The sequence below is a fragment of the Lipomyces doorenjongii genome (genome assembly GCF_038497915.1).
Source record: "Lipomyces doorenjongii strain NRRL Y-27504 unplaced genomic scaffold V1508scaffold_20, whole genome shotgun sequence".
Lineage (NCBI taxonomy): Eukaryota > Fungi > Ascomycota > Lipomycetes > Lipomycetales > Lipomycetaceae > Lipomyces > Lipomyces doorenjongii.
In genome coordinates, this window is record NW_027118087.1 from 65,143 (window position 1) to 88,582 (window position 23,440).

General features: G+C 46.7%; 12 protein-coding genes across 12 annotated transcripts; 7 read left to right on the plus strand and 5 right to left on the minus strand.

Annotated features, from left to right (window-relative positions):
• Positions 1-1,174: 1,174 nt before the first annotated feature.
• V1508DRAFT_397082 (uncharacterized protein) lies at positions 1,175-2,464 on the minus strand (the record flags this gene model as incomplete). Its single annotated transcript, XM_066938134.1, has 1 exon — positions 1,175-2,464. One exon carries the CDS (start codon positions 2,462-2,464, stop codon positions 1,175-1,177), a length of 1,290 nt encoding a protein of 429 aa, XP_066796183.1.
• Positions 2,465-3,665: 1,201 nt separating this feature from the next.
• On the plus strand, positions 3,666-4,724 carry V1508DRAFT_416210 (uncharacterized protein). The gene is made up of 2 exons (XM_066940175.1): positions 3,666-4,337; positions 4,400-4,724. The coding sequence occupies exons 1-2, from the start codon at positions 3,772-3,774 to the stop codon at positions 4,533-4,535; spliced, it is 702 nt and encodes a 233-aa protein (XP_066796184.1). The 5' UTR covers positions 3,666-3,771; the 3' UTR covers positions 4,536-4,724.
• A 663-nt stretch (positions 4,725-5,387) lies between these two features.
• V1508DRAFT_397084 (uncharacterized protein) lies at positions 5,388-6,658 on the minus strand (the record flags this gene model as incomplete). Its single annotated transcript, XM_066938135.1, has 2 exons — positions 5,388-6,591; positions 6,651-6,658. 2 exons carry the CDS (start codon positions 6,656-6,658, stop codon positions 5,388-5,390), a joined length of 1,212 nt encoding a protein of 403 aa, XP_066796185.1.
• A 1,042-nt stretch (positions 6,659-7,700) lies between these two features.
• Positions 7,701-8,286, minus strand: V1508DRAFT_397085 (60S ribosomal protein eL37; the record flags this gene model as incomplete). Its single annotated transcript, XM_066938136.1, has 5 exons — positions 7,701-7,834; positions 7,899-7,929; positions 7,990-8,035; positions 8,104-8,158; positions 8,280-8,286. 5 exons carry the CDS (start codon positions 8,284-8,286, stop codon positions 7,701-7,703), a joined length of 273 nt encoding a protein of 90 aa, XP_066796186.1.
• A 346-nt stretch (positions 8,287-8,632) lies between these two features.
• V1508DRAFT_416218 (uncharacterized protein) lies at positions 8,633-10,791 on the plus strand. The gene has a single exon (XM_066940176.1). It carries the CDS (start codon positions 9,085-9,087, stop codon positions 10,534-10,536), a length of 1,452 nt encoding a protein of 483 aa, XP_066796187.1. The 5' UTR covers positions 8,633-9,084; the 3' UTR covers positions 10,537-10,791.
• Positions 10,792-11,646: 855 nt separating this feature from the next.
• V1508DRAFT_106195 (uncharacterized protein) lies at positions 11,647-13,348 on the minus strand. Its single transcript, XM_066935846.1, has 2 exons — positions 13,000-13,348; positions 11,647-12,949 (listed from the first exon to the last, which is right to left on the minus strand). Exons 1-2 carry the CDS (start codon positions 13,247-13,249, stop codon positions 11,712-11,714), a joined length of 1,488 nt encoding a protein of 495 aa, XP_066796188.1. The 5' UTR covers positions 13,250-13,348; the 3' UTR covers positions 11,647-11,711.
• A 1,564-nt stretch (positions 13,349-14,912) lies between these two features.
• Positions 14,913-16,535, plus strand: V1508DRAFT_106136 (uncharacterized protein). The gene is made up of 3 exons (XM_066935845.1): positions 14,913-15,225; positions 15,279-15,329; positions 15,385-16,535. Exons 1-3 carry the CDS (start codon positions 15,009-15,011, stop codon positions 16,398-16,400), a joined length of 1,284 nt encoding a protein of 427 aa, XP_066796189.1. The 5' UTR covers positions 14,913-15,008; the 3' UTR covers positions 16,401-16,535.
• On the plus strand, positions 16,536-17,401 carry V1508DRAFT_106066 (uncharacterized protein). The gene is made up of 2 exons (XM_066935844.1): positions 16,536-16,792; positions 16,847-17,401. The coding sequence occupies exons 1-2, from the start codon at positions 16,670-16,672 to the stop codon at positions 17,255-17,257; spliced, it is 534 nt and encodes a 177-aa protein (XP_066796190.1). The 5' UTR covers positions 16,536-16,669; the 3' UTR covers positions 17,258-17,401.
• Positions 17,361-18,643, minus strand: V1508DRAFT_369700 (uncharacterized protein). The gene is made up of 3 exons (XM_066937444.1): positions 18,361-18,643; positions 18,201-18,300; positions 17,361-18,138 (listed from the first exon to the last, which is right to left on the minus strand). The coding sequence occupies exons 1-3, from the start codon at positions 18,361-18,363 to the stop codon at positions 17,546-17,548; spliced, it is 696 nt and encodes a 231-aa protein (XP_066796191.1). The 5' UTR covers positions 18,364-18,643; the 3' UTR covers positions 17,361-17,545.
• A 228-nt stretch (positions 18,644-18,871) lies between these two features.
• On the plus strand, positions 18,872-20,002 carry V1508DRAFT_403964 (uncharacterized protein; the record flags this gene model as incomplete). The annotated part of the gene is made up of 5 exons (XM_066938591.1): positions 18,872-18,985; positions 19,016-19,330; positions 19,381-19,585; positions 19,615-19,670; positions 19,691-20,002. 5 exons carry the CDS (start codon positions 18,872-18,874, stop codon positions 20,000-20,002), a joined length of 1,002 nt encoding a protein of 333 aa, XP_066796192.1.
• Positions 20,003-20,190: 188 nt separating this feature from the next.
• On the plus strand, positions 20,191-21,514 carry V1508DRAFT_416233 (thiamine pyrophosphokinase). The gene is made up of 4 exons (XM_066940177.1): positions 20,191-20,452; positions 20,508-20,584; positions 20,636-21,257; positions 21,307-21,514. The coding sequence occupies exons 1-3, from the start codon at positions 20,293-20,295 to the stop codon at positions 21,191-21,193; spliced, it is 795 nt and encodes a 264-aa protein (XP_066796193.1). The 5' UTR covers positions 20,191-20,292; the 3' UTR covers positions 21,194-21,257; positions 21,307-21,514.
• V1508DRAFT_416236 (uncharacterized protein) lies at positions 21,507-22,308 on the plus strand. The gene is made up of 2 exons (XM_066940178.1): positions 21,507-21,916; positions 21,970-22,308. Exons 1-2 carry the CDS (start codon positions 21,605-21,607, stop codon positions 22,132-22,134), a joined length of 477 nt encoding a protein of 158 aa, XP_066796194.1. The 5' UTR covers positions 21,507-21,604; the 3' UTR covers positions 22,135-22,308.
• Positions 22,309-23,440: the final 1,132 nt, after the last annotated feature.

Sequence of the window (23,440 nt, forward strand, 5' to 3'; positions counted from 1 at the left end):
ACAGAAAGCCATTAGGAATTTATTTTTCGAAGTAAATAACTGTGACGCAAATTCACTTATATGCCATATATATCTATCACGTTCAATTGCTATGCAAGGTGTTGCATCTCCCTTAGCAGGTCTACTACGGGCTCTAATTTGCCGCGAAATAAACTAACAATTAACAATTCATGTAGTTAATGCGATTCTTACTCTTGTATTTGCGTGGCAGTTAAGAATAAGTTATAGCGCAAAATTATAATCTTTTCAGCTCCACTTGTGGATGAGTTCCTTTTACTTACACGTACCCTTCTTCCAGATTGTGTCTCGATCCCCATCGCCCCTCTATCAATTCCTACAGCATTTCCATTTGACGCTCAAATAGCATCCTCCTATTTGCGCAGTTGCGCTTGAATTATGATATCCAATACTAGAAGGCTGGTTCAGCGGTCATAGTAGTACCTATACCGAAATGGTCTTCTGTAATCTGTACACTCACAGGTAATGTCCCGCATCAATTTTATGGGGTGATTAATTGCTCTCCTCTTCACTTCTTCGTCTCCGACTTTCTCCACCTTTCGGGCCACAAGCTAAGAAATAAGCCAATCTTGCTTAGATTCATAGTTTCTGGTCGATTGAGTCATTGTCAATTCCATGTACATTGTGACGTACTCTTGATTACGGCAGTACTAATGTGATGTCAGAAATGAATGTCACTTAGCTTCTCTTTCTGTCATGGTCCTTGGTTTTGTTTTTGCAATAGACTTGCACTCTATGCTGAATGATAGATTATATGTGGACAATTCCGCGGACGGCTTCGAAAGTATCCAGTGCAGAAAAATCTATAGTGTGCAGCCATTAACCTTTCAGGAACCATATGGATCACGCCGAAACCCATTAGACCTTGACGTATATAGAGGTATCGTGTGCCGAGTCCATTAAACTACTATAGAAATAGACAGCAAGAAAGATCGCTCGACTGCGATCACTGGATGCTCAAAGGAACACAACGGCAACATCAGCAGTTCTGCAGAATGGGCCTGGGAAAATGTAGCAAAGCTGCCACGAAAAATCGTAGTTATCTTCCTTTAGTTGAACGGAATTCCGCTATGACTCTTTACAACCGACGACAAGTGGCGTTCAGATGTCACCGACCCTGTCCAATATTGATATAGAGCATAGATTGCAGAAGTATTCAACTACTACGACGCGTACACATAATGAACGCGTCATCGTCGTCGAACGACGAACTGCAAAAATATATGGCAATGTCAGAATCGTCTACGATGCCTGGTCGGTACTTTGGCTTTTCCAATAATACGTGTGGCATGGCGATATCGACGTCCATCTTATCGGCGTCGATCATGTCGACATCCTCATTCCCCACTTCGCAGTAGTCGCAATCTACCATCTCCACGTCACTGTCACACGCGCTACCAAGTCCTCCGAAACTGGTTGCGGGCGATTTAAAGGACGAGACGTAGCAGTGGGTCCTTCGCAGCTGCGACGAGAACTGTGGAACATGAGCTTGCCTCTTACCGAATCGGAGTTCTGACGCGCCGACGAGATTCAGCGAGGCCAATGACTGCATCGAAGCACTGCCGTCCACTGAGACGTTATTGAATCCAACCAACGAGGATGTTTGAAACGACCATAAATATCTTCTGAGACCCTTCAAGGTCATGACCTCCTTATGACAGGTCTTGGATGACGACGGGACGACGTCATATGGAACAAGGGACTTTCTGCTACCACCTAGAAACGATCGTGCCGATTTGCGTGCGCTCCGACCACCGCCGATGCGTCTGGAATCGCGATTCGATGACTGAGCCTGAAAGCTAGCAAAGTGCGACTCACCACATAGCAAGCTAACAGACCTACTCTGGTTAAATGATGACCATGAATTCAACTTAACGTTTAGTTCAGGCACGCCGATCACGACTTCACTAGACGCTGTCGAGGGGTTCGATGCGTTGTTGACCATCTCCATAATTACCTTGGCAGTCGAATTTGACGGCCCTTCGATCAGGTCGACAATATTTCCGGACTCATCCTCCCAGTCCAGCTCTCGCTCAACCTCGAGCTGGCGTTGGAGATATTCTGGTGGTGGTGATGCCGTGGGGACCTCGCCGTTGTCACCCAAGTTGAAGTCCACGCTAGCATCTTCACATTCGTTCTCTGACGCATCATCGTCGACGACAACAGCGGTATCGGTGTGTGGCGTCGTGCGACTCTCGTCGACGGCAGCAGCGTCGTGGCTTGCGTAGGTTCCCTGTGACCGGGATACGTCGAGGAAGCGGTTGGTATGACTGAATGAACCAACGTCTGAGCGCGGTGTCGACGACTCAACTGAAGACGACGTGTCGACTGTCCCCGGGGGCGAGCATGACGAGAATATCGACGATCGGGGTGTAGACGGCTCGGAGTACTGTGAATGCGGGTGAAACTCGCCTACTGGACTGGTATTTAGGGGCCGCGAGCCCATGAGTGCAGAACGCTAGTTGACCAAGTATCCAAAATAGAGATGACGGTGTACTTTGAACAGCATGAATTCGTAAACTTAATGGCCGTACTGAGGCATATGATATTGGAAGGGACCTCAGATGTGGCGATGTGGAAACTGAAGGAAAGAGAGAATTGTGAAATCAACCGACGTTAGGCAAGTCAACAAAGCGACCAACCAATAGCGCCTTGAATTGACATGGCGCCCAATATACACACACCATGACACTACGCAATCTCTTCTAACACGTTGGAATCCTTGTGTAGGTAACTAAGATGAGGTGTTGTTATTTAGTGAAATGATATAACCATTGACAGAGTTGGACCCTGCTCCTAGTTCGTTGCACAAGTCGAATCACAACTAGAAGAGATCAACAGTGTATCAAATTGATTCCCTTTCAAGTACTTCAATGAATGTGATCGCCAGCCGGTAGATATTTAATTTCATGAAGCTGTCCATAGTTGTGAGTGGCTGCAGGCATAATTCAATTTCGGCGGATATCGCAAAGAGGAGGTGCAATCGGTACTAACTACAATATGCTGCAATAATCGAATCTAAATAAATATGAAACGTAAAAGCCTCGATAATTATATCGTTAAGCGCGGGTATGTACAATCTGCTCCTCCACAACTGAAGCCGCGAACATGTCCGGTAAGGTGAATTTAGATCCGCAGTAATTAACCTTGCGAGCTCACCTCCTAGCATGATCCACAACGTTAATTGCCACGGACTATGTTATTGCAAACACCCCTAATGGCGTAATGTTGAAAATAATATTGTTGTAGTTCGTAGTAGTCGGGACGAATTAATTGTCCGATCTGTCCGGGCTCTGGTTCAGGATGTGAGCGGGATACGATATCATTTCCCAAATTTTTTGAATCGTCAACACGATTAGAAGTAAAAAATTGTTTCCATCTGCGCCCAATTTCAAATTAGTGGTACCGCCAAATGCAGTATACCCGTGGAATTATGATCAACGAATCGGCGTACGCTTCAACTAGATACTGCTATAATATTTCTTTTTAACCTAACATTCCGGAAACACATCTAACATTGGTTGACTGGAATAAGCTGTGTCAAACGGAGTTATGTTCATGACGCGAGCGGTAACTGAGCATTTTCTTCGGCTGTCGACGACATCCTGCGGCTCGGACATTGCTGACAGATCTAAACTTCCCGACCGAAATTTATTTCTCAGCATCTTTCTCCCCAGTCTTCTCCGGTCCACAACTCTTCACCACCTACTTTCACTGCAATTTCTACACACTCAAATAATCGTATTTTTGATAATGATTCGTCCATCGCTCATCAGACCTCTCGTCCGATCCGCAGCTGTGGCTTCTTCTGCTCGTAGACTCGCCTCCTCGAAGTCGCTAGCATCGATCAATAGGCCAGCCGCTAAGCAGCACATCCACATAGTCCTCCCGGTACTTCTTGCCGCTTCTGGATTTGGAATCTCCTCTATTTTGTATGACCGTCCTATTGCTGCGGAAACTACCGAGACTCCCGTTGAAGGCGCCGCCGAGTCAGAGCCAGTTATCGATGCGAGTCCGCCCCCAGATCCATTGACCACTCCAGTCCCCCACATCGCCGAGGACGACATTCAACAGAGCCTCGACACAGCTGTTGCTCAAGCCACAGTTGAACTCGGCCCGGATAGCATTGACGTTAGCTCATCTGCAGAGGACGAGGAATACGGCGCCTATAACCCGCGAACAGGGGAAATCAACTGGGATTGTCCTTGCCTCGGTGGCATGGCGCATGGTCCTTGTGGAGAGGAATTCAAGGCAGCTTTTTCATGCTTTGTATTCTCGGAGGAGGAGCCTAAAGGTGTGAATTGCGTACCTTTGTTCGAGTAAGTTCACACTTGGCGGGACTGTGGCATATTTAGTTACCCATGGCATTAACATTATACAGGGTCATGCAGAACTGCTTTAGAAAGTACCCCGAGACTTATGCCGAAGATTTGAGGTACATTGACGAACGACAGCAGGAGGAAGCCGTGACTATGGTGGAGACTGCAGCAGCTCCTTCTCCGGCTCCCAGCTCCTAAACGATTCGACGATGACATAGATAAGTCATGTTTGTACAGTATTTTTGAATTCATAGAGGGGAAATGGTGTTACCAAGCCGGGACATTTGCGAGTGGTTATAAACGGTGGAGGGCTTGAATGTAAATATTTTCATTGATAAATTTTGTGTACTTCTGTATAGCGTGAATATAACACAGTTCTCTCATCAATACCGCTGTATCCCATAGCGCAACATAGTCGATTTTGGGTACTCTAGAACGTTCGATAGACTATGGCACTGGAACATTTATTATCGACAACATGCACATATTGCATGCCCTTACCAATTCGACACCAGACTTCTATGCTTTATGTAGAAGAATTTAAATAGCTGATACCAATAACTAGTCGACCAAAATCATGTCGTACTCCAAAAGTAATATTATAATGACTCGGACCACCTGTACAGCGGGAAATATAGTGAAGGTGCATGTTATTTTGGGGATATTTCTTAGTTCTGCGACATGCAACAAACTTTATCCTAAAACATCTTGTGGCGGTGTCAAGTTCAATTGCCGACTTCAATGCACGGATACGACCAGCCATTTAACAAGCATCCGACCGATATGAGAGAACCGGGTCTTTTTCGGCAAGAATCCACTCACTATGGAATTTAAATCACGCAAGAATGAATGGATTATAGTTAATAATAGTACATTTAATAATCAGACACGACACGACACGACACGTAAACATGGAATGTAGCGAGTATTGTTATATGACCGCAGCGCTACAAAAATAAACATAAGCAGGAACGCCCTTCATATACCCAAAATACTGAAGCTTCGTTCAATAAAATATACATAACACTTCTCTATCAAATAGTAATCCGTTTATTTCTTGCTGTACTTGGGATACTTCTTAGTCGAGACGACAATGTCACTAGCAGTGAGAGCCAATGCGCAGGTAATAGCAGCGGCAGTCACGTACTTCCCATTCGGTCCAGTAAACACAGATGGAAGCGCACCCTTCTTTATATTGAAGTAATAAGTGGCACTAGCAATAATGGCAGTCCAAGTTCCGAGATTGCACGTCACAACAGGATTCTTTAGCTCACTTTTGGCCCGTTGGACAACTGCGGCGACGTCATTGCTGGCGCAGGCAATGAACTTCTTCAGCGAATCAGCCGCTGACACAAGGAAGGGATATTCTTTACCCTTCGCCTTCTTGCCCTTATCCGAGCCACCGGAGGGCGCGTCATGACCTGGTAAGAGAGCCTTTTCTGGTTCCGGAAACACTTCGTCTGATGAGATGTCGGCTGGCTTCTCTGGCTCGGCGGGAGTCGTTGCTGCAACCGCTGGTGGTGGTGACGCAACAGGCTCCATTGGGGTTGGTGCTATTATGGACGTGGTCGTCGTCTCCAGCTCAGGCACGGGCTTTGCAGATTTCTGAGACAAGCTAAATGTCAGTGATCGTTCATCTCGTATTAGCATCGTCATGTCGGCAACAAGCGGAGCAGGCTGTGAGCAGGTCGGTGTGGGTGTCGTGGGTATAATGGGACTCGAGTTGACGAAAGGACAGTTCATCGGATCATAGTCAGATATTTTATCGGCATCGCGACTTGTGATGCTCGAGTAGTGCCTGCATGAGTTTGGTCGCGTGCTCAGAGTACTGCCACTGCTGGGTGCACGTGTAAAGGAGGTACTTGTCGAATCGCGTCGTTTCGTTGAGAAAACTAATAATATCCGATGAAGTGATCTGGTCGATTTCCGACGGAGGGGTACATTCAAGGATCGTCGTGACAAGGGTGAAGTGGAGGCTGTAGTCGCAGATATCGGTGACGGGGATAACTGCGAGTGTCGACTAGACTTGGTAGATGATGTCGAAGGAAACGGGATGGTGTGGGTGGTGGCAGTGCTCATGAGAGAGCTCTGAAGAAACTTCGTTGTCCGTCCCAGTCGCCTGCTGTTCTTGCTGCCGACACTGTTGCGCCGACGTTTGCGCTTGAATTTGGAAAATAAGGACATCAGAGAAGAAGAATTGGTACGTACCTCCTGAGGGGTTTGGCTCGCGTTTTTGGCAGTGACGTCGGCATATCTGGAGGCAGGTGCGTCAGCATTACAAGGTTCGATCTGATCATTGAGAAGCGTACTTACGAGGACATCGCGGATATCGGAGAGGGTGATGAATGAAGGAATCGTAAAAGTGGACAAACGAGATGGATGTGAAGAAGCACAGAAAGTTAGGAGGAAAGTGTGTGACGTGAGCAACGACTTTATAAGGTGGATGAGGCGAGCCAAACCACCACGGAGGTCATGGGAAGCGCGTGCCAGGCGTGTGTTCAGTAGGCCAGCTCGTCCACACATTATTTGTATTGACTGGAGCGGGCGCACTTTGGGGTGGTGTGGCGTCAACTCTCAAGCCACATCTCTCCACGCTTCCTCCCAGCCACTTGCGTCATAACCCATGCACTGCCTCTGTTGATCCCTTGCTTCGCCACCACATGTGGCCGTGCCTCGGTTGGCCTGAACATCAACCTGGCAGCTCCGGGCAACTGATATAACTTCGTGCCGATCCCACGGCCAAGCACGCCCAGCAACAATCAAAGATCAACGACTGACTGTAATTAACACGTTCCGCGATATATCTCCATTGTCGATTGCTGCCGCACTTTCGCATTTCGAGTTTGCGGCAGCAGAACTAAACTATCCGCGGCACGGGATTTATCCGTCTTACATATGCCGGTATGGCCAATCTGAAATCAATTCTGGATATAAATTACGTCGCGCATGTCTTCGCTAAGTGTAAACAATGCTGACGCAAATGAATAGTTCCCGAATAAAATGGTGTACCATACGGTGCAACAAATTATCCAGTCGATCCCAGCCACTGCGACCCGGTAGACACAATCCGCTGCCCCATGACAATTCCCTCCTCTCTATTCCATAGTCACATATCCATTGCTTGATCCCTTTCAAATCCAAAAGTTCTCAATCCAAAATATTAACGGATATAACCGGCGTATCTTTGCATGAAAAGTCATAAAGCTAGTTAGACGACAGTGGGAGATTAACTTATATGTCTGTATTGATACAAGTCTTTCAATGAGTCCTGCCTATAATATACTTTTGAGTTTATACACAACATAAAATACTAATTCGAAACATTAACCCATCCCAGTCTTTTCATTTCCGTGCTCTTCGCATCTATTCGGACTTTGAGCTTGGAGGAGCAACACCGGTGCGGAAGCCATTCTTGAATCGCCGATCAACATGCTTGAGGTAGCGCTCACGGCCAGTGCCGGTCGTTTTTCTTCTCTTAGCCTTGACACTCCAGTTGACTGTAAAGCAGTTAGTAACGCTGTTCCGTCAGGGGTCTTCTAATCTATCGAAAACGGCACAAACATTTGCGAACTTTGGCCGCAGGATACCCGCACTATGCAATATTAGCAACCTATACAAAGCAGTAGTTGCAATCACGATCATTTAAACTCACCGCAGCACAAGTAGACTTCTGGATGTGGTACGCACGACGACCGCATCTGTAATGATCGTATTAAAACATAATTCCACCTCTTTAGAGTAACATAATTTCAACGTAAGTGCATACCGTCGGCACAAGGTGTGCGATTTGTTGTGGCGCTTACCGAAGCTGGAAGTTCCCTCTGTTGAACAAGTTAGTATATAATATTCCACTTCATTTACATCCATAATTAATTGCAGCCGAATCGATATTTATATCTATAAATACCAAATCCACCATTCCACATTGAAATATGAACTTACTAGTCATTGTTTATTATTGTTGCTACAGGGAGTTGTCGAGTCGGACTTTCAATACCTAGCTCCTCAACAGAAATTCATGACGCTTACAACACTGGTGTTGCGTTGTGGTAGGAGGGCATCTTCCCATAACCCTACCTTAAAGCCCTAAGAGTCAAGAAAAGCAGTCACTAATAAGAAAAAGCCCTTAACCTAGACTACGGCACACCCGAACTGTAATTGATGGAAATGGCATAACTGCCATATCACAAAGGCTTGACGAGCGCGTCCACGGTTTCCAGTCGTGGGTAAGGTTCAACGCGGCGCGACTATTTACATATTCTAGTGACGCAACGGGCAAAACGCGTCGCCGCGCGCCTGATGTCTGGACCCCTTGGAATGTTCCCCGACAGCACCGCCCTAAACCGGCATATGTTCTGTATTGGCACCAGTTGGTAACGTTTCGTTGATGGTTGGATTCAACTCTGCCATTGTACGCGAGTTAATGCCAACGCGACTCATTATTCTTCGGTTCTCAAAATTTTCGTCCGCATCGCGCGCTTCCGGCTAATACTTTATTGGCACCGAAGTTTTTTACGCGCATTTAATCAAAGCTTTATCAGGCGATCTTTTTTTTTGGTGGCTGACTTTGTTTGACGCGTTACTTTCGGGGTTGTGTACAGCCTCGCGAAGTCCCTATTGATTGACTTTCTTCGTGTGCTCTGATTCCTCTCATCGCCTCCCACAACCCTCTTCGCCGTCTCCACCAATCCACCATTCCTTCTCTGCGTGTCTGCGACTCAACTCTACATTTTTGCGCGGAATTACCATGACTTTGAAGGCTGGCCGGCAATACCCGCCTTCGTCGCCTCCGGCCGCAGCCCCCACCCAACGCGCGTTACTCCCGAGTTTCGAGCCGACGGCATCATTCTCGTCTGTGTCCGGTCGCAAGTCCTCTTCCTCATCGCCATTCAAGCACCGCACCCCATCTCGCAAACGCGCTCGAGCAGATACACCGACTGATGGCCTCTCAAGTACACCCAGCCGCCAGCGTATCGTGCCCAGCGAGGACGACGACATCGCGTCGCGTTTGCCGCCTCTCCAGACATTTTACCCGACACCCGCGCCGACATCCAGCGCGTCTTTGAACGCGTCCTCGCCATCGAAGGCACCGCGTGCATTTACTTCTGACGGCGACGAGGATAATATCTTCATTGATGCGCCACAGCAGCCGATCATACGCGCGCCACTATCGACCGTCTTGCTTGCGCGCGTGCCCCGAAATGGTGCCGAGCTGACGTTGGGCCGGTCGTCGAACTCGTCATCGGTCGTGTTAAGCCGGACCAACAAGCTTATTTCACGCGTGCATGTCGCGACGCGGTATATTTCGTCAGCTAATGCGATCGAGGTGCGGTGCTTGGGTTGGAATGGCGCGCGCGTGGGTACGCCTACGGGAGAATACGCGTTAGCAAAAGGTGAAAACGTAGAGATTGCGGCTGATGTTAACGTTATTATTGATGTTTGTGGTGAGCGGGCACGCGTCGAGGTCGTTGCGGATGTTGAGGACGACGAGACGGACGATGAGATCTTTGTTTCGCACAAGGCTAGAGATGCTACTATCTCGGATCGCGACGCGTCTCCGGAGGAACAGAGTGATCCTAAGGTTGGATTTAAGATCTGGGAAGATAGAGAGGAAAACGGTGGGAAGGGAGTCGATAAGAAGGAAAATATCCCAGCAGCTTTGTCGATGTCAGCTTCGCATCGTCAATGCAATGCCGACCAGAGTACAGCTCAATCAACAACGGCCATTAAAATCGCCAGTCCAAGTATTACAACCTCAGGAGTGATTCCCTCAGAAGTTAGAGAAGCATCGCCGGTCGAAACCGGCGAATATACACCGATTCCCGTTCCGACACCTAAACCCAGCAAACCTGAGCCCGATCTTAACAAGCTGAAGATTCACATTATCGCCCACTTAGCTTATTCGCGACTATCATCAACGCCGCTTTCCGAGCTCCGCTCATCATTGCCAATCACCAACACTCTTCCCGTCGAGATCTTACGCACTATCATTAAGAGTATTCCGTGTGTCGGTGTGATACAGCGCCAGGGCAAGGATGCATCAGGCAAGCGTTTAGAGGAGCATTACTATTACACTCCAGAACACGATGAGGATGAGCATCGTCGGGCGGCCGTAGAGGAACTGAGAGGTCACCCCGGAATTCGAAGCTGTAGAAAGGTGCATAAACAATACTTCTGGCGAAAGCCAGCGCTAAAATAGCTGCTTATGATTCGGCCACAATATGAGTATGATGCAAAAACGGTGATGTATGATTTTAAAGTTTTATTAGGTTAGGTTTGGAGGTAATTTTAATTTGCCCGGATTGGGAGCGCAGTTAGGAACCCATGCGAATCCGAGCTATTGCCCTTGAATGACAAAAATAGTCCATGAATGATTTATTTGACATTTAGTTTGTACTGCATGTATATTATTTCAGTGGTGATAGTCTTAATTGAATCTTTATTGTCCGTGAAACGTGAGAATACCCATTTCCCACATGTACGACATATTACCCCTAAAAGTACATAAAGAGGATCACATAAATCGACCGAACCGAAATCCGCGTGTTCAACGTCGTAAACTAATCAGACTCAAGATTTATGTCCGGAATGAACCCGGGGATAGATTCTCCACAGTTTCTAGATTTGTTGTCACTCAAAACAATTTGCAAGCATAAATATGTCCCTGTAGCTTGTGATAGAATACTCCCAACTTTGGCTATCAAACCTTAATCTCCAGTACGTATAACACCAGATCGCAGTTCATCGGATATTGTATTCATCGGATATTGTACTACTCTAATCCAAAGTACCGAAGATCCAACATCAATTTGGATAATAGAGGCGTGCAATCCGACGATGTAACGATATTGCGTTCGTTGAAGGGCATATTGAGAGACGCCATTGAGGTCATTGATAAAAGCCATTTGGACAATCACCTCAGTCAGGTACTCACTATGGAACAGAGACCGACGTTTATGCTACGTTATGGCCGCTTCATAGTCTTTGTGCAGATTCATTCCGCACCGCTGCATGGCAACGAAAGCATGACATGTTGTTTGACAATGGAACCTCGCGGGCGAGGCATGACATTGGCAGATCCTCGTGCATCTCAACGCCTCTCACGAGGCGCCATTCCATTTAGGGCACACACTCTTGTCTTCTCAGGGGAGAGCGAATGGCGACGCAAGGCGCACACCCCCATTACGTATGCTCATGTCAAGGTCCACAGAACTTCACATTTATTGCGAACTGCGGGCCGGTAGAAGTGTACTGCTGATAATTTCGTCAAGTTGGTTATTCCGTCAAGTTGGTAAAGCTTCAGAACTACTTCAAAGGGAAAAACCTCATATGCTCATCGATAGCAGATATTATTTTCTTCAGTTCAGTTGCATGCTATATTCGAGAAAACGCATCGACCAGCTTGCAACATGTACAATTTCCATCCCCATCGCGCGCATACGACCATTTATCTTGATACCGACTACGTCGCTTGTCTCGTTTACGGTCCTCCAAGTATTCCTTATATCGTGCAGCAACCTCCTCGCTATCTAAATTACGAATGTCTTGTATGTCAAGTGACATCAACGGCCATTTCGGAGAATGCGGCGGATGATGAGCTGTAGGCACGCGTGGCCGACGGAAAGACTCGAACTTGCTGTGCGCCTTCTTGTATATCCCCCGAGGCGTTGGAGAAGTGTCTGAGCCAGAGTTGGAAAGGTCGGTAGCGCAGGAAGTAGTTGAGGAAGTAGTTGCGCACCCGCGACCATTCTTAGAGTTGGAGGGCGACGATTGGGTCGATGCTGGTCTCTCGCAGGTTTCCATCAATTTCCTGGATGACTTGCCCTTTAGTAGCATCGCGGACACGGCATATTGAAAAGTAACCTTCTGCTGTATCGCGGGACCCTCGTTTTCTGGTGAGGCGACAGGAATCGCCTTTGTAGCAGATTCACTAGACGTTTCGGATTTCGCGGAGACTTTCCGCTTACTGTGGCGGACTCGGCCACTCGGTTGCTTGTCATTCCGCGTCGCAATCACCCGCTCATCATCATGAATCCGCATCCACACATGCTTGAATCGCGACTGATCCGGAGGAATTCCATTAAAATCGTTATCGTGAAGACTGTCGGCGTAAATTGACGATGTTTCCGAACATTGCCGAATCGTGCAAGTCAATTGTGTCACATCCGGCATGATTTCTTCACGAAACTTAACAGAATCCGCCATACCATTCATCTTCGACTCAACAGCTGAGCCGGAAGTTGGCAATGCAAGCACGATGTTTAGACCATTGAGGTGCTGCGGCACTATGGGAGTCATAGTCGGCATTATCTCCGTCGACTTTGTGGAATGAAGAGTCTCAGCAGAAGATATCCCAACAGCATTATCGCCAGTCGACTTTAATTGCCTAGGGACCCAGCGTCGCTGTTGACGAGGGACATAAGTAGATCGAGGCGGATAATGTTGGATTGACGGCAGTCTCGCAGGAACATGTCTTATGGTCGGCTTCTTGAGTGGTGATCCATCTTGAGCGCCAGGTTGAAGACGACGCATATATAACATATCTCGCGACAAATCCGAGACGTCTCGTGATTGCAGACCATCAGCAAAACACTGTGTTGGACGAGGAAGTTCTGTCCGTATGTCAGCGAACGCATTCAGAGATTAAATTAGTGATCCTCACTCTTTGTATCAACATTCATAATCTCAAACTGTTCCTTCCCTACAGCTGCAGCAGTCTGTTCCTCGACCGCGGCAGTCTGGTGCTCAGGGCTGCAAGGAGGTGTAGGCAGAGAAAGTATGTACTTCACAATTCGATCCGTCTTCTGTTGCTCAGCCTCGAGCTCTTGTTTATCATATTCGATATTGTTCGCGTCATCCCTGAGCTCAACAGGCTTACCATTATGGATCTGTTGCTGAAGCGCTAAATTCATTTTGCAAACAGCTCAGATGAAAGAGAATGATATCTGAAATATGCAAACAGAGAAGTGTAGGAAGACCTCCGAGTGTGGGCCATATTATACAGTCGACCCCGTCATGCAATAATATCGAGCCGATAAGCATCTGCCAAATCTAGCCTGTCAAACCCAAACGTTTCTCAATGGACAGCCTTAATGCTGTGAAGATTCTATTTCACGCATATAGAGTGCCGGTTGTGGACTGACTTGCCCAGCCTCCCTGCTTCTTGCGTCGCCGGCACACGCTAACTTTTCCTGTCCAAGGCACGAAATATTTTCCTGGCGCGTATTCTGCTACACAGATCCCGCTAATCGCATTCAGAAGCATACAGCTGTATGTCCCATCACAGGCAAGTGCATCAAATATCGCGCTCTTCTTGAATCGCATCCAGGCGTGGTAGTGGGCATCGTGAGTGGGAAGGGACTGGGCATAGGGTGGTCCCTGCATCCGTGCGGCTCATTTTGTTGCTAAAGTCATCGACCCGCATTAGGCAACATGGCTGGATCCTCAGTCATGGGAACTCTGCTTAACAATATATGCCTCAGTCTCGTCGAATCTGCGTTGATAGGGATCGGCACGGATAAGAATTTTCGTTATCCATATCCGTATCCATATCCAGGCAACATATAGTTATCCGTATCCGTATCCATATCCAGAAGAAATAGGCTTAAAAGTATCCGTATCCGCGGATATCCAGGGATATTCACGTAGGAATGACAAAAATATGAATGAAAGATATTAGAACCATCACTAATGCGAAATATACCGTTCAACTGGGCTAACGCCTCCTTGAGCTTATGAGTCAATAAGAGAGATCGTTAAGATCGATCCGGCGATCAATACATATGAACCTGGCTCGCCTTGCTCTGCAAATAAGCTAGTCTAATAGACGTAATGGATCGGTTTAATATTCAGGATATGGTTGCGGTTTCCACATTTCGTGTCAGATTCTATTATTGCTCTGATCGACTGCTAGATCTGGATCACAAGACCTAAATTTATTTATCAGATTTACAATTAAATAAATACGAAAAAAAATAAAAATAATACTTAAAAAATAAAAAACCGATATAAATAATAACTAAAGCATGAATATAATATTAAGGAATTCTAGTACAGTAACTTACCATTATTAACATTATTAAAAGAAGAAAACAAAGAAATACAAACGAATTTTATTGCGGCATATATAAACTCTCTAACAGAGTCAATAGCCTGAACCGACTATTACTACGTTCCTCGCCAAGCTACTGCGTAAAACTCTTCGTTCTTTATGACTATCTATTCCCGACACAGCCGAAAATTCAATACCTCCTTCGGTAATAATTTGCATGATAACTTTATTTATGTGTCTTATCCGTGGATATATGTCTAATCAAGATTACTTTATCCGTATCCGTATCCGTGTCTGCCTAATGTCTATCCGTATCCGTAATTTTGACGGATATCCGCGGATATATCCGTTATCCGTGTATCCGTGCCGATCCCTATCAGCGATGAATCCTGTGAATGGTCATGTATGGTGCTACTTGTCACGTTGACGAAATGTGCTCAGAGCAGTTTACGCGCCGGTGCAGACAAATCTGGGTTAGGGCATGGTGGCGGCAAAAACTCACACTGCGGAAATCGATGAAATTATTGAAATTTTGACCTAGTATGGCTCGGTAATGTCGATAATACGACGACAACACCATTCTGCTTAGACTTTTGCTTGACAAAAAGTTTTCGGTGCATATGCCGCCATTAAACTACTCTGGGAAGCTGGTTCTCGCGCCTATGGTTCGTATTGTTGATAAATGTCTCAGCGATCCTGAAAGAGGTCGACGATCAATATGGTTGCATGAATTACATTATAAATATATTTGCGTTTCTAACAGCGTGATACAGGTGCGGACAGGTGAACTGCCGATACGACTGAGTGCTTTACGATATGGGGCAGATTTAGTGTGGTGTAAGTGGGGATGGTCTACTCTATCAGCCAAATAGTAACAAAATCTCATACAGCTCCAGAGATTGTCGATAAGAAGATCCTAGCTTGTACGCGAGTTGTGAACGGTAGATATCTTATTTACTATTGGTATTGTGGGAGAACTTGTCTAACTATGTTCAGAAAAGATCAACTGTGTCGATTTCGTCCAGCCAGACAAAGACAACAATGTCGTCTTCCGCACTCACAGACACCATGAACGGAGCAAAATTATTTTCCAACTCGGGACTGCATCTCCAGAACTAGCAGTTCAAGCGGCTACAATCGTCGCCGCCGATGTCGCCGGTATCGACGTGAACTCCGGCTGCCCGAAGCATTTTTCTATTCACTCTGGCATGGGTGCAGCTTTACTACGGACTCCAGAAAAGCTTGTCGCAATTTTAGAAGCCCTTGTCAAAGAAGTTGGGAAGAAGTTTGATATTGGTATCAGCGTCAAAATACGGATATTAGATTCACCTGAGGCAACGTTCGAGTTGGTGAAGCGACTTGTTAAGACAGGTATTTCTGCGCTGACAGTTCATTGTCGGAAAATCGCAATGAGGCCACGGGAACGTGCTATACGCGATGGATATCTTGCTGGTATTGCCAATATATGTCGAGAAGCAGGTGTTACTTGCATTGCGAACGGTGATGTGTACTGCCGTGCTGATTTGACAATGCTGAAGGACATGTATGGGATCGAAAGCGCAATGATTGCGACCTCGGCTGAGACGAATGTGTCGTGCTTCGGTGCCGATACGAAGGACAAAGTTCGGCCATGGCGAGAGGTCGCAGAAGAGATCTTCAAAGCTGCGGTTGAGATTGATAACCACACCACGAACACGAAATACATTCTCGGGAGAATTATTCCTGGAAAGGACGTCATGTACCGAGGCATCATGCAGTCGCATTCACACGACGAGATGAAGCGAGTGTTTCAGGGGCTGCCACCACAGGAGACAGAGCGACTGAAGTCTCAAAAACCGAACCAGGCGAAGGTGAGCAGTAACCGAGATCTGGAGCCAACTAATCCGAAGAGGAAAATAGCGATAAGCGCAATGGAGGATCTATGTTTGGGAATTGATCGCCAGCGTCAGAAATTAGATGACGTAGAGACGCCGCTTCGCGAGGGTCCATCTGCCCTTCAGACAGTTGGCTAGGTCGTTAATAGTACTATTACGAGGTGAAGATGGGATGGAATAGATATTGTACGATAATGAAAGGGAGTCAACACTACTTATGGGTGCATGAGATCCGAAGAATGATTCGAAGTTCTCCATTACTATGATTATCATATAGACTTCGTAGATAATATAGTAAATACGCAATTCGTCATCGTGGCTGGCGTGGATCGAAGAACTTAATAGGGTTCGTGAATGGACGATGGCGTTGATGTACAAGGGCATACATATGCCTCCTTGCGGAACCAATGTGGAATGCGGCTGCGGAGGCGAAGGCTGGCATGACCCGCAATCACATATTGGTGTCTGTTGAACAACCAAGGCTCTCTTGCAACATGGTTCTCGACTCTCCCTATTGCGCTGTAAGTCAGGTCAGGCTCTCTCTTTGGTGAAAACATCTATAGAACATGCTAATCTGTCGACAGATCTTCAGCTCCAAATCCTCACATCAGAAGACAACTAGTACTCCAGATTGGAAAACGACCATGTCGGAGAAGTCAGCCTCAAAAACTTGCGATTGTACTTCGATTCACGGGCACGACGCAAAGATGCTAGACGACTCCTCCAGCACCATGTTGTCCTCGGTGCCTTCGTCGACATCTACTGTCGTTCCGGCGGACAAAGCAACAATATTGTCGTCTATTGCCGATGTGTTGGAACGCATGGAGTCGAAGCCACTCATAGATCAGCGATATCAGCCGTCTGCAGAGAAAATGGACACATTCAACAATCTCGCGCTCATTGCAAAGATCGAGAGGGCACTTGGCCGAAGACTGACGTCTCAGGACTTTGTGCCCAGTGGATCGTCCTCGGCAGTCGGAGGAGTTACTGAGTAAACTATATGCCTGATCGCCGTCTAAATGGATCTGATATATTGATTTGGAATTTAGTACATAGGAATTGTTTTAGTTATTGTGCGTCTGGTATTTTTTCGGGTTGCTCGGTATTACGTTATTGGGACTGATATGGGTTCATGCTTTGAATTGCTAGGCTATTTTTTATGATTTATTTGTTTTTCGTTGTACGGTAACAGCCTCTTTATAGTAGTTTGCATGATATTATATGTCACACGGGTTGCTGGTGCCAGACAAGTAAGCGATATTACTGGCTCACGCATTACAAATCTACCTTAACCACCGTAATATGAAATAAAACGACAACACGCAAATAACAACTCCAGCCCAAAACACGGCTTTGTCTTGCCGCGCTCTCCGTTCGATATACTTTATCGTATCATTCGATATTCCCAACGTGTTTGCCGCGCTATACAACTTCCTCTGCGTCGACTTCAGGACATTTCTCTGCTCCACTAAATCACCAAGAACCGCGCGGCCGCGTTCAATGAACTCGTCCAATTGATCGCCAGTCCGCGTGATAAATTCACGGGGTATAGCCGCAACCGGTATACTCTCGCTAATCTCCGACCCACCACCGATCAATCCATTCCTCGTTAACCCAGACGCATAAGGATTATCCGGCGTGGCAGAGTGGTGCGGTCTCCTGCCCAACAATTCGGCGCGGTTCAAGTTATTCTGTGCTTCCTCCCTCTCCTTCTTGAGTTTGTCAAATTGTGTCCGGGCTTCGCCTGCTTCTGTGCGAAAATTGCGGATACGGGCAAAAGCTTTGTCTTGTTTTGCGGGAACGAGCTCGCGGCGGGCCATGGCGTCATATTCGTCAATTGTGCGTTGTAGCGTTGCTAAGGTTGCTGATATTTGGCCTGGCGGGACAGTAGTGTTAGCAAACGATTACGGCGTTACCATATTGCATCGTAGGACGTACCTTGTAGGGCTAGACTTGCGGTTGAAGGTGATGCGGAAAAGGAGTCGAGATCCTTCTTGAGGGATTGTGACTGCTTTAGAGCGTGGTTGAATAGCGAGTTCTGTTGATGTGGTTAGTAGTGGATTACATATGACCCGTACGACTGGCATCTGCAACTTACCATTATGCTTGTAACTCAGTTCTATACAGTTCCAATCGTGTACCAAGGGTGACAAAAGACTAGATTAAGCCAATAGTATGCAGCTTTATACTAGAGATGATGACGTTTTTGACGACCTGTCCCAATAGATGTTTACACTAAACCAAGCTCAGTCTTGGTGTATGCAATATATCGCCTAATTACACACTAGCGAGATCTCTATTAATCAATATTGTCGTTGTAATGCTGTCTCGTTCGCAAATGACTGCAGGATATATATGCTCTGTTCCTGACATCTGGCCACTTTAGAAGTCGAAATTTAAAAACTACGCAGAGCGTCATCAAGTTGGCCTGTGAGCTTCGACACCAAACCCCCATTGTGACACAGAACTCCAACCCAACAAGCCCTTACCCACTGACATTACAATCTAGGAAGTTTAAAAAACGTTGTGTGTGCGATCTTCGTTGAAAGGCTCTCACCAAAGTTAATAAACAACCCTGAATATTCTGCAAAGATACAATAATGCCAACGATGTCATTACTTTCGCAAATGTTCCCTTCTAGTCCTGCTTTCACTGAAAAAGTCATACCCGAGTTATCCGGCAAAGCACGTCTATGCCATTATTCTTTGCTGCTTTGCTTGAGAGTGTATGTGTTTGGCTAATCAAGAGAATAGGTTTATCTAGTCACCGACGGTTACTCCGGCGTCGGTCTCGAAGTCTGCCGCGTACTGTATCACAGAGGTGGGCAGGTAATTATTGTCGGGCAATTCCAGGAATTATACGAGACAGCTGTTAAAGACATCAAGTCGAACCCCGGCCGGATAGCAGATTCCAAGCCGGGGTCACTTGAGTGGGTCAAGGCCGATCTTGCGGACTTGACGACTATACATCCAGCAATTGAGGAGCTATTAGCAAGGATTGAGAGGCTCGATGTTGTGTGGTACAATGCTGGTGTGATGTTCCCTCCAGTTGGCAGCAAGACTAAACAGGTATATGTACGGTTTGACCAATTATTATGGATATGTAGGTGACGGTATAGGGCTATGAACTACAATGGGGTACGAATGTTGTCACCCACTGTGCCCTTCACAAGCTACTAACTTCGCTATTGATCTTGACGGCCGCGTCGTCGCCGACGGGGACAGTTCGCGCAATTTGGGTGTCCTCTATTGCGCACACTCGCAGTCCCAAGCCGTACGGCATCAATTTCGACGACATAAACTACGCCGAAACTCGAAGATTTTGTCATGGATAACATATGCGCAATCCAAAGCCGGGGCTGTGCTCCTGGCTGACGAATACGCCAAACAGTCGGTGGCCGGTGCAGCAGTCGAAGAAGATGGAAGAAGAAAAATCACGTTATCAGCATATCAGTAAACCCTGGCAACCTGAAAACGAACCTGTCAAGGCTCAGTAATTTTTTGTTTGATTTTATTTTATACCCGCAGAGGTTGGGCGGGCTTACGGAATTGTATGGTGGATTAGCACCGGAGACGGGGGAGGAGGAGTTCAATGGCGGATATGTCATTCCGTTTGGACGTAAGGGCGAGATTGCCACTTATGTCAAGAAGGGATTGATTGAAGCTGGCACTGGTAAAAAACTGTGGGATCTGTTGGAGGAAGAGGTCAAACCTTGTATTTGCAACCGTTGCGAATTTTAATTTGTCGTAAATGCTCAATTGGCGTGTAGTCGAGCCAAATCATGGTCGGCTCATATGACGTATATCGTTGCTGTTTGCCCCATGTGATGCAAATAAAATATTATGATATCTGAATTTTTGCTGATACGTCTGAAAATAAAAAGGACAACACGCGCCAGAAAAAGCTTAGCGAATCGCAAGCCGTGCGGCTTCACACTTATCACTTGTGTGAGCAGTGTTGACGATAGGCCCCCTCCCCCCCAATCCATTAATATTTTTCAATCAATATATCCATCGTGAATATTTTCGAAATGCCGCTTTCAGAGGTCGAGATTGAGTCTGCCACGTACATTGATCGTGCATCAATTCTGCTGCCACCTGGAGACAATGCTACGGTCAAGGAATTCGCACTGATTGTGCTCAATCAACCGATCACGGATTTGAACATGCTGGACCGCGTATGGAGTAACGGTCAGTATGATGAAGTTGAGCTACATACGAATGCGATGCTAATACCAGACTTTAGCTGCCGTGAAGATTTGTGCAGATGGCGGCACAAATAGACTATATGCAGCACTGGACGAATCCAAACGATCAAAATATGTAAGTCATTTGCATACAACGTAGGTGTCAGTGTCGCTGATATCACTTCAGAAACCAGATTTTATTAGCGGCGACCTCGACTCGCTGAAGCCGGACATCCGGGCGTATTACGAGAAGGAATTGGGTGTGCCGGTGTATTACTCGCCGGACCAGGATTCGACGGATTTTGGCAAATGCCTGTTGCAGCTAGGCGAGCTTTACCCTGGCGAACGGTTCCCGGTTGTGGCACTAGGAGGCACTGGCGGTCGTGTTGATCAGGAATTCCATTCGATCCACACGCTATTTGTTCACGAACGCGAAGCTAAGGAGGAGGACACTGCGGATAAAAAGAAGCGGGAAATCACACTTTTGTCGGACGACTCGCTGACTTTTCTGGTGGGCCCTGGAACGCAGAAGATATATACTCCACGGAGCGTGCTTGGACCTACATGTGGGATTATTCCCGTCTCAGGGCCGACGGTGATTTCGACGCGCGGGTTTACATGGGACATAGAAGACTGGGCGACGAGTTTCGGCACGCAGGTGAGCACGAGCAACGCGATGGAGGCAGACGAGGTTGTGATTAAAAGCGACCAGACAGTGCTGTTTACGGTGGAGATTAGACGATAATTGCATGTGTGTGGGAATAATAGAACAGACTTATATGTCGTTCAGTAGTATGTAGTAAATAATAGTAAGTGTGGCTGCTGCTGCAGTGGTGGCAAACAATAATTTGCGAGTAGTTTTTTTTGCCGTGCGGCCGCGTGTCACTGGAAAACCGATGACGCGTGGACATTTTGCCTATAGCAGTAAGTGAGTAGTACAAAGATCAGCCGGAGGGCGGAGCCAAGAACGGCACAAATGTCAAATGTTGTGCAGACTTTTACAAGAAAGTGGGCCGACTGCAAAGCAAAACACGCAACCAAATTTAATACAAAGATCGGCCACGCAACATCTTAAAAAGTCATGCAATCCACGCGGCGATCGCGATCAAAGACACTGGTAAATGCGCCTCTCAATCGACACTTATAATACTCATAGATGTCCTCTTCTCCGTCTCCATCTCCTGCTCTCGACACTTCCACCGCTACCTACATCACTCGGCAACAACTAGCAGTAATGACAGTGACTTCTACCGCGTCGCCGGTCCTGTCCGCCTCACCTTCATCGGCCTACTCTTTTGCTCCTGCTTTCTCGCTCGCAGACGACGTAGCTGCTCTAGCGTCAGAATACTCTCCCATGCTGCTCGACGTCGCGCCAGTACCGTCCACGAGCAATATTTCGACAGAGGTGGAAATACTCACAAAGGAGCACACCCAAATCCGTCTCGCTGTCTCTCCCCGTGGCTGGACTGTATGTCCAATTTCATTTCTATTACTCACTTGCCTTAAACTAACGCCTTACAGGTCGAGCGGATAGAGTCAAACGACCCGACCGTCAAACTGCAATGTCACGACCTAATCGGCTCCACGTTCGAAGACCCAGAGGCAGTCCTCCTTCGAGTATCGCCCGCATTTGCTCGCGAATGGCAATCACGACTAGTAGAGCAACTCGAAATGCTAGCCTCATGATCGACCTCTGCTTCATGTCTACCAATTCTTCATGTACATAGGACGGTGTTTGGGATATTTTTGTCATGGCGTACACGGGGCATCTTGTTTGATCTTTTAATTGTTACATTAGATCGATAGCTAGCATAGTATCATCAGCAGCTACTATCAGCATAATAAACATCAAATATTAGCAGTGTAAACAATTAAACATTCCTGTTCATATGATTCTGCAGATCGGCATTTTGTGGCCAAGTAGTGGGCGGTGGTGGAGTAGTCGAACAGCTGCTTCATGCTTACGCAGGGGTGAAAGGCACATGGTGGGCAGATCATCCCTTAATTAAAGCCTAAGCCCAATCTGTTGACCTGACAAACCTAAATCTAGTATCTCCAAGAAAACGGTACCTACACATATTGTTTCTTGAGTACTCTGTTGAATCAGATATGTAATCACAGAATTAAATGTTTGTTTGCGCCGCTTGCGGTCGGAACCCACCGGAAATTTCAAAAAGCTCTAGCGTGCCCAGGATCTTCGATACCCATTGGTGATGTGAGCACTATGTGATTCCTGTAATGCTTATAGCTCCGCAGTGTTGCTTATACGCGGATTTACGAGAGATTAAAAGGGCTGGATTTATTCCTGAAATGAACGTCAGGGCTCATCTATGGGTTATATACACTGTCCATTAACATTAACATCCTCATGGTGTCTCCTTTCATACTAGATCTCTTCCGGAGTTGAACATCCTCTCTACTGAGACTTCAGATGCTGGAGCTGCAATATAATCGCTTGCAGCCATAGCCATTGAGGATATTCTCCCGTAAAGCGACCTTAGCTCTTCCCGACTCAAATCACCATTTACTCGTGGATCCACTATGCGGGCAGCATAGTAAGTATCGGTCTCATCCATGAATGTATAGTACTTTTTATATTCATTCCATCTCCGACCGCAATTGCAATATCTCTATCTAGAGTACAGAAATTGCCTCTGCGCTCTGATGCATCGTCAAGTGTCATGCAGCTCGTAGTATATCGGGACCGTAAAACTGATCTGGAGCTTCTTATTTGATATAAATAAGGTAAGCTCGTTGAATTTCGAGAGCACTTCGTGGAACTATCCGGTAAAGGAAGGTAACCGAAGGTCGCTTTGAAGTTCCAGGAAGTTGTTGATTTGAGATTGCGCATGTAGACCCTCATCCAGCATTCGGTACGTTGAATTCCATCGAGTCTCGACATCATAACCTTATCATTTGCAGACTTCTTTCCACTTCTGCTTTCTTTGAGGTCTTCGGTCAATCCAGAGAGCAAGGGTCCCAACCTGTGGTT

What these genes read in the sequence shown, in the direction of transcription:
- V1508DRAFT_106136 (XM_066935845.1), top strand. Translation starts at nt 15,009, where the DNA reads ATGCCGCCATTAAACTACTCTGGGAAGCTGGTTCTCGCGCCTATGGTT. An exon ending in TGGGGCAGATTTAGTGTGGT is followed by an intron (nt 15,226 to 15,278) that starts GTAAGTGGGGAT and finishes AATCTCATACAG; the next exon opens with CTCCAGAGATTGTCGATAAG. An exon ending in TTGTACGCGAGTTGTGAACG is followed by an intron (nt 15,330 to 15,384) that starts GTAGATATCTTA and finishes AACTATGTTCAG; the next exon opens with AAAAGATCAACTGTGTCGAT.
- V1508DRAFT_106066 (XM_066935844.1), top strand. Translation starts at nt 16,670, where the DNA reads ATGTGGAATGCGGCTGCGGAGGCGAAGGCTGGCATGACCCGCAATCAC. An exon ending in CCTATTGCGCTGTAAGTCAG is followed by an intron (nt 16,793 to 16,846) that starts GTCAGGCTCTCT and finishes ATCTGTCGACAG; the next exon opens with ATCTTCAGCTCCAAATCCTC.
- V1508DRAFT_416233 (XM_066940177.1), top strand. Translation starts at nt 20,293, where the DNA reads ATGCCGCTTTCAGAGGTCGAGATTGAGTCTGCCACGTACATTGATCGT. An exon ending in GGACCGCGTATGGAGTAACG is followed by an intron (nt 20,453 to 20,507) that starts GTCAGTATGATG and finishes ACCAGACTTTAG; the next exon opens with CTGCCGTGAAGATTTGTGCA. An exon ending in AATCCAAACGATCAAAATAT is followed by an intron (nt 20,585 to 20,635) that starts GTAAGTCATTTG and finishes ATATCACTTCAG; the next exon opens with AAACCAGATTTTATTAGCGG.
- V1508DRAFT_416210 (XM_066940175.1), top strand. Translation starts at nt 3,772, where the DNA reads ATGATTCGTCCATCGCTCATCAGACCTCTCGTCCGATCCGCAGCTGTG. An exon ending in AATTGCGTACCTTTGTTCGA is followed by an intron (nt 4,338 to 4,399) that starts GTAAGTTCACAC and finishes AACATTATACAG; the next exon opens with GGTCATGCAGAACTGCTTTA.
- V1508DRAFT_416218 (XM_066940176.1), top strand. Translation starts at nt 9,085, where the DNA reads ATGACTTTGAAGGCTGGCCGGCAATACCCGCCTTCGTCGCCTCCGGCC.
- V1508DRAFT_416236 (XM_066940178.1), top strand. Translation starts at nt 21,605, where the DNA reads ATGTCCTCTTCTCCGTCTCCATCTCCTGCTCTCGACACTTCCACCGCT. An exon ending in TCTCTCCCCGTGGCTGGACT is followed by an intron (nt 21,917 to 21,969) that starts GTATGTCCAATT and finishes AACGCCTTACAG; the next exon opens with GTCGAGCGGATAGAGTCAAA.
- V1508DRAFT_106195 (XM_066935846.1), bottom strand. Translation starts at nt 13,249, where the DNA reads ATGAATTTAGCGCTTCAGCAACAGATCCATAATGGTAAGCCTGTTGAG. An exon ending in TATGAATGTTGATACAAAGA is followed by an intron (nt 12,950 to 12,999) that starts GTGAGGATCACT and finishes ACATACGGACAG; the next exon opens with AACTTCCTCGTCCAACACAG.
- V1508DRAFT_369700 (XM_066937444.1), bottom strand. An exon ending in CGCAAGTCTAGCCCTACAAG is followed by an intron (nt 18,139 to 18,200) that starts GTACGTCCTACG and finishes CTGTCCCGCCAG; the next exon opens with GCCAAATATCAGCAACCTTA.